This window comes from Cololabis saira, chromosome 7 (assembly GCF_033807715.1).
Source record: "Cololabis saira isolate AMF1-May2022 chromosome 7, fColSai1.1, whole genome shotgun sequence".
NCBI lineage: Eukaryota > Metazoa > Chordata > Actinopteri > Beloniformes > Belonidae > Cololabis > Cololabis saira.
In genome coordinates, this window is record NC_084593.1 from 3,988,778 (window position 1) to 4,002,868 (window position 14,091).

A 14,091-nucleotide genomic window follows, 5' to 3' on the forward strand; every position below is an offset into this window, starting at 1 on the left:
CTCCTCATCACTTCCCAATATATTTGTCCATCTGCAAAGGCGAATGAAACCGAGCAGGATCTACTGTGTTTTGTAGCCAAATATCATTTCCAATGTGGACGGGGCTCACGGTTGGGATTATGTCACGACTGTCCGAAACAATCAAACCCTGCAGACTGAAGTGCTGCTGCACCGTGGACACATCATAACCTTGAAAGACCTTCATTGGCAGCAAGTGTGGGGACAGGAGTCAAAACTGGGAAGACAGCGCCCCCTGTTGATCGTTTTGGGGAAGTGACGTCAAAAGAAAAAGAGGATGGTTGTGCACGTCTCAACGACGTCTCAGAAAATTAGAATATTGTGATAAAGTTCTTTATTTTCTGTAATGCAATTAAAAAAACAAAAATGTCATACATTCTGGATTCATTACAAATCAACTGAAATATTGCAAGCCTTTTATTATTTTAATATTGCTGATTATGGTTTACAGTTTAAGATTAAGATTTCCAGAATATTCTAATTTTTTGAGATAGGATATTTGAGTTTTCTTAAACTGTAAACCATGATCAGCAATATTAAAATAATACAAGGCTTGCAATATTTCAGTTGATTTGTAATGAATTACAGAAAATAAAGGACTTTATCACAATATTCTAATTTTCTGAGACAGTCCTGTAAAGTAGTCCACTCTTTATTGTTATTCATATATCAGATCATTTTTCTTTTGTGTAAATTCTTTGTAATTTTAATTTATTTCTATCATCTATAGATTTTGAATTGCTCATTTGTATATTTTGTTCTTATAAGTATGGTATTAAATTTTATGTTAACTATAGGTGGAGGCGCCTGATAAGCTCTTTGAGTTTTCGCGTCTTCCTGCACTTTAATTTGTATAATTGTTACCTTTATTTGTGTAACTGTGCAGATAAATAAATCTAAATCTATATCTAAAATACTCTCTGAAAACCGTGAATGAGGTGTGTACCTGCTGGATTCAACTGCCCTTAGTTTTCAGCAACTTGTGCTTTTTATTATTTTACCTTCTTTTCTCATAATTTTATCTAATTTTATTTGTTATTTACTGTTTAATTGTGTCTTGCCGCTTTTAATGAAGATGTAAAGCACTTTGAATGACCTTGTGTTGAATTGTGCTGTATAAATAAACATTCCTTGCCAATCCTTAGATTTCTTCTGAATGAGTTTCGCCTAACTTTTATTTTGAAAATATCCGTAACGTAACTTTAATTTTGAAGATATCCGTAACGTAACTTTTATTTTGAAAACTTTTTTTTCTTAAACTTTATTTTTAAAAGAATCACATAATAGATTACAGAACATCTGCCGGGGGGGATGTTCGTTATTCAAGAAGATTATACATATTACACAAGTCTACGGTTTTAATAGCCTTTTCATTTGTTGATTTAGTGATTAGTTTTAAGTAAAGTTCCATTTCTTTCTGGAAAACATAAAAGCAAGGGGTTTTCTTTGAAAATTTACTCTTATGAATATGAAATTTGGCAAGAAATAAAAACAGATTTATCAAAAAGAAACATTTTCCTTCTTTCTTAGGGAAACAATGGAAACCAAAAACAACATTTTCCCAATGTAAATTAAAATCTATAGTGAAAGAGTCAATAATAAGTTTGCTAATATCTGCCAATAGTTTTTTCGAATGAGAGCAAAGCCAGAATAAATGAACAACTGTTTCTGGATGTGAATTACAGAAGGAACAGTTCGTATTAATGTCCTTTTTAAATTTCTGCATGTAATGGCTAGCAGGATAATATTTATGTATGATTTTGTAAGAGACCTCCTTAACCTTATTTGTGATTGGGGTTTTTATTTTGAAAATATCCGTAACTTTTATTTTGAAAACATCCGTCTCGCCGGAACTTCCGGCTGTCGCGGCGCGTTGCTCACCGTTCCTGCACAAGAGTCTCCGAGCTGCTGCTTTTACATAAATAACCATGTCTCTAGAGGTGGAATCCGCAGAGTAAGTAGTCCATCAGATTCCCCCTAACGTTTAGTCGTTTATTTTGTAGATTCCTTGTTAGAAACAATAACATTTAGTGAAGATATCTGAGGGAGGCCTGCTCATGCTGGGGCTGCTCGCTGTAGCATCCAGAGCTAACTGGCTAATGCAGATTCTGTGTTTCTGTCAAAGTGATTTTTTGCTTTTTTGCTTTTTTAGTCAATGCTGTTGTTTGACAGGCAAATGCAAATATTAAATCACCCCATCACATTTATTTATTTATTCATCTATTATTCATGCAGGGAGTCTAAAGTTAACAATTATTAATCAAACTAACTGATCAGTTTACTCTGAATATCTGCAGGTTTGTAAAACTGCACACTATATTGAAAATGTCTAGTTATTACCATTTTAACACTTGATAAATCCACCTGCAAGTACATTTGTGTGTAAAAGTGTTTCCCCCTTCCTGATTTCTTATTTTTTGCATGTTTGTCTTAAACTTAAATGTTTCAGATCATCAAACAAATTTAAATATTAGAAAAAGATAACACAAGCGTGGGATAAACGAAGAAAAGTAACATATATGAAACAATCCATTCTAGTTGGGGAGTTGTTGGGGAGAAAGAAATCATAAGTATTTTTTATTTTATTTATTTATTTGTTACTCACTCACTCATCTTCTTCCGCTTATCCGTTCCCAGGTCGCGGGGGCATATTTTTTAATTTGATTTAATTTATTTTGTTTTTCTTGTGTACATTGTGTAGCTCCCACTTAACCCTCTACTGTCTTCTGGTCAAAATGACCCCATCCTTCTATCCTTCTTTCCTCCTGCCATGCGCTCTCCTTCCTTCTTCCTTTCCTCTTTTCCTCCTTTTTTACCCTCCTTTACTCCTTTTTCTTCCTACCTCCCTTTCGTCGTTCGTTCCTTTATTACCTTCTATGCTTTTCCTTCCTTCTTTCCTTCCTTTTCTCCCTTCCTTACTCCCTTTCCTACTTTCTTCCTTCTTTCCTTCTTTTCTCCTTTCTTCCTTACTTCCTACTTTCCTTCCTTCAATCTTTTCTCTCTTCCTTCATTCCTTCTTTTCTCCCTTCACCCTCCCTTGACCCAAAGACAGCACAAGGGTTAAATGAAGCTTATTCATGCATTATTATTATTATTGATGATTTTCTGTTTCTGGTGTCTTATAATCCTGTAAAAGATGGGTCTTCGGACATGACACAAAAATAAAACTCATTAATTCACAAGTAAACACAAAATGTAGTTCTTAAATGAAGGTTTTTATTATTAAGGGGAGAGAAAAATCCAAACTTACATGGCCCTGTTTGAAAAAGTGATTGCTCCCTAAACCTAATAAATGGTTTAGCAGCAACAACTGCAATCAAGCGTTTGCCGTAACTGGCAATGAGTCTTTTCCAGCTGTGGAGGAATTTTGTCCCACTCATCTTTTTGTTGTAATTCAGCCACACTGGAGGGTTTTCGAGCATGAACTGCCTTTTAAAGGTCATTTTCAAAGGTCGGGACTTTGACTAGGCCACTCCAAAGTCTTCATTTAGTTTTCTTAAGACTTTCAGAGGTTGCTGGTTTGTTTTGGATCATTGTCCTGCTGCAGAACCCAAGTGGCTTCAGCTTGAGGTCACGAACAGATGGCCGGACATTCTCCTTCAGGATGTTTTGGTAGACAGCAGAATTCATGGTTCCATTTACCACAGCAAGTCTTCCAGGTCCTGAAGCAGCAGAACAGCCCAGACCATTACACTACCACCACCATGTTTTACTGTTGCTATGATGTTCCTTTTCTGAAAGGCCGTGTTACTTTTAAGCCAGATGTAATGGGACCAACGGCTTCCAAAAAAGTTCAACTTTTGTCTCGTCAGTCCACAGAGTATTTCCCCAAAAGTCTTTGGGATCATCAAGATATTTTCCGGCAAAACTGAGACGAGCCTTTATGTTCTTTTTTCTCAGCAGTGGTTTTGGTCTTGGAACTTTGCCATGCAGCCATTTTTGCCCAGTCTCTTTCTAAAGCCTGAGTTATGGTTCTGCGTCTCCTTCGTGAACCTTCGGACTTCTCCGTCGCTCCATTTTGCCGCGGTGCAGTTCCCCCCACGAAACCGGAAATGCGTTGCTTCCAAGCGAACCAATCACAGCTCTCTCGGTCTGCGTTTGGTCTGCGTCGCCTCGACGCGTAGTTACAATTTTTGGGAGGTTCGCGCCAGTGACGGCGTCAGTAGGGGTGGGTATCGATTCAGATGTCAAGAATCGATTTGATTCCGATTCTTAATATTCAGAATCTATTATCATGATCCGATTCGATATTGATTTGGCTTAGTGTTATTTAAAATGTTTTTTGAGCTGTTGCCTCACTGTAAAATAACTAGTGAAATAATAATTTAACAATAATTATTGTGAAATAAGTAAGAAATAAATAACTCAAACAGGCCTTTCAATATCCATTTCAAGTGCAAAAAAGAAAGAAATTGCAACAGTTCATGTAGTAAACAAATCATTTTAGCTTGTCTAATTTATTCTGTCACCACGTACACATATTGCCATGAAGCACCTGGCATTTTTCAGAAGTGTCATGACAAACTGTGTGTCCGACTACTGGGATTAAAGTTCACCTGGCAAAAATGATGGGGGGGAAAAAAAATAAAAAAATCGATCTTTAGACATAAGAATCGATTTTTAGGAATTAATATGAGAATCGATTTAGAATCGGAAAATCGATTTTTTTCAACACAGGCCTAGTCTGCGTCGACGCGTACCACACGGCGTCGTTTTGACGCCGAACCATAACTCAGCCTTTATGGTGGAGTTATGAACAATGGCCTTAAGTGAGGCCTGCAGGTCTTTGGATGTTGTTCTGGGGTCTTTTCTGACTCTTGGATGAGTCGTTGCTGCTCTTGGGGTCATTTTGGTCGGCCGGCCTCCTGGGAAGGTTCACCACTGTTCCATGTTTTCTCCATTTGTTGATAACGGCTCTCACTGTGGTTCGCTGGAGTCCCAAAGCTTTAGAAAAGGCTTTGGAACCTTTTCCAGACTGATAGCTCTCAATTGCTTTGTTTCTCATTTGTTCCTGAATTTCTTTTTGATTGCAGCATGTCTAGCTTTTTAGGATCTTTTGTTCTACTTCACTTCGTCAGGCAGGTCGTATTTAAGTGATTTCTTCATTGAAAAGAGGTGTGGCAGTAATCAGGCCTGGGTGTGGCGAGAGAAATTCAGCTTTCAAAAGATGTGATAAACCACATATAATTTATGTTTTAACAGGGGGGCAGCAATCACTTTTTCACACAAGTCCATATAGGTTTGGATTTTTCTTTCCCCTTAATAATAAAAACCTTCATTTAAAAACTGCATTTTGTGTTTACTTGTGTTATCTTTGTCTAATATTTAAATGTGTTTGATCTGAAACATTTAAGTGTGACAAACTAATAATAAATATAGTAATAAATAAACAAATAACAAATCAGGAAAGGGGCAAACACTTTTTCACACAACTGTATATCATGCTGATGCTGTTATGCTGTCTTTCTACAAAGATAAAGAAAGTCTTTATTGTCATTGCATGTCAGACATAAAATGAAACTTGGAGCGCTTCTCCATTTTGTGCCACAATAAATAAAATGCCATAAATAAAATTAGATAGAATAAAATAATTTAAAGCAAGGCAGAGTAGAATGACATTTACAATGTCTGTATTCCTTGTTGTTGTATGATTTACAATATGGATTTGTTTCACGATGAAAATATAATACACAAAGATGGCAATTTCTAAAACCTGTAAGTTTTAAAGAATAACAAAAGAAGTGAACAAACTAAATCCAAAACAAAAGGACTATCAATTTTAAATTCAGAGGTCAGATTGGCCAGATCATCAGGAAAGTTTTTGATTAGATTAGATAGTCCTTTATTCTTCCCTCAATGGGGAAATTCGCTTTGTGCAGCAGCAGAACACACAACACACGCATGCAGCGAAATGATGAAAAAAGTAAAAAAATATATAATTACAAAATATAAACGGTATATACTAGGCCTGTGTTGGAAAAAATTGATTTTCCGATTCTAAATCGATTCTCATATTAATTCCTAAAAATCGATTCTTATGTCTAAAGATCGATTTTTATTTATTATTTTTTTTTCTCATTACATTTTTGCCAGGTGAACTTTAATCCCAGTAGTCGGACACACAGTTTGTCATGACACTTCTGAAAAATGCAGGAGCTTCATGGCAATATGTGTGCGTGGTGACAGAATAAATTAGATAACCTAAAATGATTTGTTTACTGCATGAGCTTTTGCAATTTCTTTCTTTTTTTTTGCACTTTAAATGGATATTGAAAGGCCTGTTTGAGTTATTTATTTCACTAGTCATTTTACAGTCATATAATTCAGGCAACAGCTCAAAAAACATTTTAAATAACACTAACCCAAATCAATATCGGATCGAATCAAATACTGATAATTCTGAATCTTAAGAAATCGGAACGATTCTTAACATTTGAATCGATACCCAGCCCTTGTATATACAGTGTGCAATTGTTTCCCAACTGCTAAGTGATTGCTTTTTAAATTTCAGACATTGAGTCGTTACTCCACATTTATCATTTTAAACAGTCATGCTCTCTTGCCATGTTTCATGTAAGTTACCTGTGTCTTTTGTGTTTTTTTCCAACAGCGTGGTCCGTCTGATTATGCAATACTTGAAGGAGAACAATCTCCACCGGACTCTGGCCACGCTGCAGGAGGAGACGACCGTTTCTCTGAACACGGTGGACAGTATCGAGAGCTTTGTGGCCGACATCAACAGCGGCCACTGGGACACCGTCCTGCAGGCCATCCAGTCGCTGAAACTGCCCGATAAGACCCTGATAGACCTTTATGAACAGGTGAGATCGGGATTAATCCTGTTTTGTAGCACACTCATAATAGACTTTATCTGCTCATTTTAAATGTAGACTAGGGCTGGGCGATGTGGACAAAAAGTCATATCTGGATATTTTCTAGCTGAATGGCGATACTCGATATATATCTATTTTTTCTGTGACATAATTGGGGTTTCCCCCAAAGCATTATAGCATAGCATCTCTGTTAGCATCTCTGTTAGCATCTCTGTTAGCATCTCTGTTAGCTTCATTTTTTTCTGAGGCAAACCCTTAAGTTTTAATACAAAGCCTCGTGCCAAATGTCACACAGGTTCCTTTATTAACAGAGGTCTCTACAATATCAAAATGTATAAAACAAATGAAATAAAAATAAACTGCCTGCATATATAGAATAAAAATGCTTCTTGAATAAAATAAAAACAAATATCCCTTTCCTGCATAACAATTAAATTAAAATACACTGTAATTAATACAATGTAGACAGTAACAGGCAGACTTTTCCACTGAGGTTGACAGTTGTGCAAATAACAAAACATTTGTGCAAATCTCAAATAAAACATTCAAGTCAATTTGTCACAAAATAAGCTAGATCAAAAAAAATAAAAATTAAATCGATATAAACGATATTGTCTCGTACCATATCGCGTTTGAAAATATATCGATATATATTAAAATCTCGGTATATCGCCCAGCCCTAATGTAGTCTAAAGCCTGTTCATTGCCATTAATTTACTCATTTCATTTTAATTTTTTATTTATTCCGATTATGGAAATATGCAAACAGAAAAAACAAACAAGTAAAATAACAACAACACAATCAAAAGCATATTCCATAACCAGAAAGGAGCAGGAAGAAGAAAATCTTATTCTACCTGCCCCTCCCTCAAAACTAAATTGAACAATAATAACAGATGGTTTGAACACTTACTTAGTTAATATCACAAAGAAAGAAAAACAAAAAATCAAAGATAGATTGTCTCCATACGCATATATAATAAATTTTAACTATTTCATCCATACATTGCTATTTTTTTCTCTTTAAATTTTTTTTAAACTGAAATATGTTTATACAGCCCTTTTAAATCATAATGTAATGAATTCAATAACTTAATTCCAACAACAGAAACATTCGTCTGCTTAAATTTTCTACGACTATCTTCATTATTTGAACTGAAAGTAAACATGTATTGTAAGTTTTCTGGTAATGCTTTACATTTAGCTGTGCATGATTGTCAGTGTCTGTAAATTAACCAAATCATCAAGTTACAGTAATCTTGATTAGGCCTGTGTTGAAAAAATCGATTCTCCGATTTTAAATCGATTCTCATATTAATTCCTAAAAATCGATTCATATGTTTTGGTATTTTTTTGTTTATGCCCAAAAAAGGAATATTTTGTTGGACACGAGAATAACTGGTGCCATGTTTTTGCCTTTAAATATGTTTAAAGGTATGAAAACATTAAAGTTCTCAGTTATAATTGCATACATTTTCTATATTTCTTTGCTTTATATACTGTCTTGGGGTTACATTTGCATAAATGTTAAAAACCAAATTCTCATAAATGGGGAAAAACTAAAACTGATTTCATCCGTCTGTTTCCTCCTGGATCTGTTTGGTAATTCTGACCCACGATGTTTCTGTTTCAGTTATATCAACATTCTGGGAGCTGATTGGTCCTTACAGCATCATTAGCTGCAATACTTGCTGTTTAATCTCAATATAATACTAGTATTAATATGTTGCAGAACTACAGTCATATAATTCATGCAACAGCTGAAAAAACAGTTTTATTAACACTAACCCAAATCAATATCGGATCGGATCAAAGCGTGATAATCGATTCTGAATCTTAAGAATCGGAATCGAATCGATTCTTGATATTTGAATCGATCCCCAGCCCTAATCTTGATTCAATAAATAATCTGTTGGTGTGTTCTCTGTCATGCGTATTGTAAATAACTCGAAGTGCTCTTTTCTGTAACAAAATAAAGGATTCATATTAGTTGGATATAGATTTATATAGATTTAACTTGGTATTTTAATCTTAAAATATTTTGACAAGAGCTTTGACGGAGGATTTTTATTCCAGCCTCGTTATTCATGAAAGAAAAGCCTTGGGACGTGTGTAAAGAGATCACAGTTTGTGTTTTGTTCCCTGCCCAGGTCGTGTTGGAGCTGATTGAGCTGAGAGAGTTGGGAGCAGCCCGTTCACTCCTCAGGCAGACGGATCCCATGATTATGCTGAAACAGACGCAGCCAGAGAGATACATCCACCTGGAGAACCTGCTGGCCCGCTCCTACTTCGACCCCAGAGAGGTGAGTCCAATCCACGTGTGCAACAAGATGTTATTAATGCAACGGCCCTATTGTATCTGTAGGAATTGTTTTCCTCGTTCTCGCTTTTATTTTTAATTTTCCGACGAAATGAGGGCCTTTTTTTCCCCTAAACGTGCCCCAAAAGTCACCAAATTTTGCACCAAGCCAGGCCTGGTGATAAATGTGATATTTAATGGTTTGCATTAATGGGCGTGGCCTAACGGCTCAACAGCGCCCCCTAGAAAACTTTGTGCCTCAAGCCCCACAATACGGTTTGACGTACATGCACAGAAATCGGTACACACCTGTATCATGTCACAACTTAAAGAAAAGTCTCTTGGAGCCATGGCCGAAACCGAACAGGAAGTCGGCCATTTTGAATTAATCGTGTAATTTTGGCCCAATTTATGCCATTTCTTCGGCCGTTAATGCGGCCCGAACCGTAACGTGCACCCAGGTGTGTTATACATCAAAATGTGCGTCTAGATCCTGCGACGACGCGCATTATTTTTCTCTTTCAAAAGCGTTACCGTGGCGACGCTAGACGCCAAAAAGCGCACCCACCCGTCATCTAATTGGTCCATATTTGATAGTTCCTATTTTCTGCCATAACCTTTGAATGTTTTGACATAAAGAGTCATGGGTGGTTCATCGGACTTCGTTTTGAGTCCTTGACCTTTTATTGGTGAAAATTGCTGCTTGCAGCTTTAATTTTTGTAGCCTCCTGTCGCTGTCATGGTTGGGCCTTTTTTCTACTGACTCATTAAGAACCCTGGAAGACCCAAAGATTACTGAAGGACAGCATAGTTAGTGGATTACAGGCTAGCTGTATATGGATCTAGAGAGCCTGATCATGAGGGACTTTGCTCGCTAATCAACTGTCTTATTTTTTCCACATTTCGTCTTGCATTATTAAAGTATTTATGTTAGTAAGAATCTTTTTTTCTAGGAGTTTGATTAGATGGTGGCATAAATGCAGGATATAAGCCATACATATTTCCAAAAGTACGTCATAGGGAAATTTTATGCAGTACTGAATAAATGTACTGTATAGTCTTGCCTTTGAAAGTCATATTGAGATGGTTTGCAGGCGTACCCGGACGGCAGCAGTAAGGAGAAGCGTCGGGCCGCCATCGCTCAGGCTCTGGCAGGAGAAGTCAGTGTGGTGCCGCCCTCTCGTCTCATGGCCCTGCTGGGACAGGTACGTGACTTTAGACCAATGAACACAGCGGTTTTTATAGGATACACACGTTAGGGATGGGCGGTATGGACTAAAAAATGTATCACGATAATTTCTGGCATTTATCCCGATAACGATAAAAATGACGATAGAAAAAATACCAATTCAACTCCATCTTTGTAACTATAAATCTATCTCGCTCTCAGATCCACCATGTTTGTTACACAAAAACCTCATCAACGGGAATTTATCTTTCTTTCTTTCTTTCTTTCTTTCTTTCTTTCTTTCTTTCTTTCTTTCTTTCTTTCTTTCTTTCTTTCTTTCTTTCTTTCTTTCTTTCTTTCTTTCTTTCTTTCTTTCTTTCTTTCTTTCTTTCTTTCTTTCTTTCTTTCTTTCTTTCTTTCTTTCTTTCTGGCTCATTTCCTTCCTTCCTTCCTCGATTTAACACAGAACCATAAATCAGCTTTACACAAAAACATCAACGGGAATTTATCGTTTTTACCGCGAGATGATAAATTCTTATCGTGGGGAATTTTTTTGACGGTATTTCGTGAACGGTAAAATATCACCCATTCCTAACACACGTTGGATAAAATTGGTACGAAAAGAATCAAGATTTTTATTTTAAGATTCATAATTGATTGAAACGGGGGAGAGGAAAAAGAGACATTTGACTTGTTTTGTTTTTCTTCTCTCTTTTCTTAATTTGGCATTAATTTGACGTTAACTTGCTGCACATCTTCTTTGGTTTCCATCTTGATGAAGTTATCCAGAGATTGTTCAAAGACCGTTGGTGTAAAGACGACCTTTTGAGTGTCAGTAATACATGTAGAAGAAGAAAATCAGCAGGAAATGTAGCTGACAAAGAAAATGTTTAATGTGACTCCTTAGATTCATAAGATTTGCTAAATAAAAGTGTAATATGGCAGGTACACCAATGTCTTGGTTCACATCATCTACCATCACCCATAATTTAAATAAAAAGGTAGAAGAGGTAAAGAGGTCACACAAATGTTTTTATATATATTTATTATACAGGACTGTCTCAGAAAATTAGAATATTGTGATAAAGTTCTTTATTTTCTGTAATGCAATTTAAAAAAAAAAAATAAATAAATAAATAAAAAAATGTCATACATTCTGTATTCATTACAAATCAACTGAAATATTGCAAGCCTTTTATTATTTTAATATTGCTGATTATGGCTTACAGTTTAAGATTAAGATTCCCAGAATATTCAAATTTTTTGAGATAGGATATTTGAGTTTTCTTAAACTCTAAGCCATGATCAGCAATAATAAAATAATAAAAGGCTTGCAATATTTCAGTTTTGTAATGAATCCAGAATGTATTACATTTTTGCATTACAGAAAATAAAGAACTTTATCACAATATTCTAATTTTCTGAGACAATCCTGTATATCTTTAGATTACAGACACTGTGCTGCTACTGGATGGATAACTGGAGCCTTCTCCTTTTCTATTTCTAACTTTATAAACTCTATACCCTTTATTCAGTTTTCTTTGTACAAACTGGTCTTAAATAGATGCTCAAATGAGTTCTCTTTTACACCGAACCAATCATTGAATTGAATTGTGACACAGAAATGTTCAAATCTAAGATGTGACAGAATGAGCTTGCGTCCCTCGCTGACGTTAAACAAACATGTGAGTGTTTATCTGCGTTCCAGATAAAGTGAACTTTTCCTCCTCCAGGCTCTGAAGTGGCAGCAGCACCAGGGACTGCTTCCTCCTGGAATGACCATCGACTTGTTCAGAGGTAAAGCTGCTGTGAAGGACGTGGAGGACGAACGCTTCCCCACCCAGCTCACCAGACACATCAAGGTACCCACGCCGTCTATTACAGCGGTCGGCAACCCAACATGTTTTAGAGCCGTATTGGACCAAAACACAAAAAACAAATATGTCTGGAGCTGCAAAAAATGAAAAGTCTTAGAATGAAGACAACACATGCGGCATGTATCTATATTAGTTATAACTGGGGGAAGATTTTTTTTTCATTATGCACTTCAAGAAAAACGTCAATTTCGAGAAAAAAGTTGAAATTTCGAGAAAAAAGTTGAAATTTCGAGAAAAAAGTTGAAATTTCGAGAAAAAAGTTGAAATTTCGAGAAAAAAGTCGAAATGTCGAGAAAAAAGTCGAAATGTCGAGAAAAAGTCGAAATGTTGAGGAAATAGTCGAAATGTCGAGGAAATACTCGAAATGTCGAGGAAATAGTCGAAATTTCGAGAAAAAAGTCGAAATTTCGAGAAAAAAGTCGAAATGTCGAGAAAAAAGTCGAAATTTCGAGAAAAAAGTCGAAATGTCGAGAAAAAATAATAATAATAATAATAATGAATTTAATTTATAATGCACTTTCCATTCTGTGAATCTCAAAGTGCTACAAGAAAAAGGTAGTCATTAAAAAAAAAAAAAAAAAAAAATGAATATTGTGAATGAAAATGAAAAAAGTCGAAATGTCGAGATTGGAAAGGAAAAAAGGAAAGGAAAAAAAGGTAAATAAAGAACTTTATCACAATATTCTAATAATCTGAGACAGTCCTGTAATTCAGATTCCACCTCACTGCCTCAGACTTGCCATCTCTTTTTCTTCTTCCTTTTACACAACATAGGAGTTGTAGTAGATATTTAAGTGTTGTGACATGACTTGTTCTTCTTCTTTGCACAGTTTGGACAGAAATCTCACGTGGAGTGTTCCCGGTTCTCGCCCGACGGCCAGTATCTGGTCACGGGCTCGGTGGACGGCTTCATCGAGGTGTGGAACTTCACCACCGGCAAAATCAGAAAGGTAGTTAAGACAAAAGCAAGATGTCGCTTTCCGACTGAAGGCAACACTTTTATTTGCACTCATCCTCCTAAATGGCCCTTTTATCTGCTCTAATTTGCGTTAATTTTCTTGTGGATGTTGTTGTGCAGGATCTGAAGTATCAGGCGCAGGATAACTTCATGATGATGGACGACGCCGTGTTGTGCATGTGCTTCAGTCGGGACACGGAGATGTTGGCCACCGGAGCCCAGGACGGGAAGATCAAGGTAACGTGTGTGTGTGTGTTAGGGGTGTAACAACATATCGTGCCACGAAATTTTGCGATACAAAAACGTCACGATACGTGTCGTGGACGTGACAAAGTGTATCAGATATTGGGTTATTAATATTAATCTATTGTGTTGATAGTAACGACCGCGCCTCGACCCGCGGACCAAAATCTTACTCCTCTCAGAAGAAACTAGTCCCGTTTTGGTCCCGATCACGGGACTCTTGGGGGTTTTGAGCTCTGAACTTTTACTGATGTAAGGCTGGTGTAGAGTTAAGCCTTACCTTATTAAATTAAACCTTTTTGGGGTGGTGAGTAGGATAAACACGGGGAAACTTCTGCTGAGTTCCAGTGTACTTTAATGTCCCTCAACAGTGTAGGATTTTAGAACATCAACACAGCACCTAGTGCCGTACTGTGGCGTATCACTCCGCCCAATCTAAAACAGACTAATCACTACAGATAAACTAGTCCCTGATTTACATCAGAATATAAAGAATATATTTATAAAAATAATGAAATAACCTTCTTAACAAAAATAAATCTCTTACACTTATAAGGTGAGCATCAATCAATCTTTTTATGATGTAAAATCCTTCATTCCGTTCTTCTTTCCTTCTTTTTTCCTTTCCCTTCCTTCTTTTTTCCTTCCTTCTTTCCTTCCTTCTTTCCTTCCTTCCTTCTTTTCTCCCTTCCTTC

At 36.4% G+C, this 14,091-nt stretch overlaps 1 protein-coding gene across 1 annotated transcript in view; it reads left to right on the plus strand.

Moving 5' to 3' along the window:
* The first annotated feature begins 1,870 nt into the window (after nt 1-1,870).
* The window catches only part of LOC133447758 (WD40 repeat-containing protein SMU1-like), a 20,524-nt gene continuing 8,303 nt past the window's right edge, over nt 1,871-14,091 (plus strand). Inside the window, exons 1-7 of the mRNA XM_061726485.1 lie at nt 1,871-1,972; nt 6,629-6,839; nt 9,002-9,154; nt 10,245-10,355; nt 12,052-12,180; nt 13,026-13,145; nt 13,274-13,390. Coding sequence (XP_061582469.1) covers nt 1,947-1,972; nt 6,629-6,839; nt 9,002-9,154; nt 10,245-10,355; nt 12,052-12,180; nt 13,026-13,145; nt 13,274-13,390 — 867 coding nt within the window. The 5' untranslated portion in view covers nt 1,871-1,946. The remainder of the gene's footprint in view (nt 1,973-6,628; nt 6,840-9,001; nt 9,155-10,244; nt 10,356-12,051; nt 12,181-13,025; nt 13,146-13,273; nt 13,391-14,091) is intronic.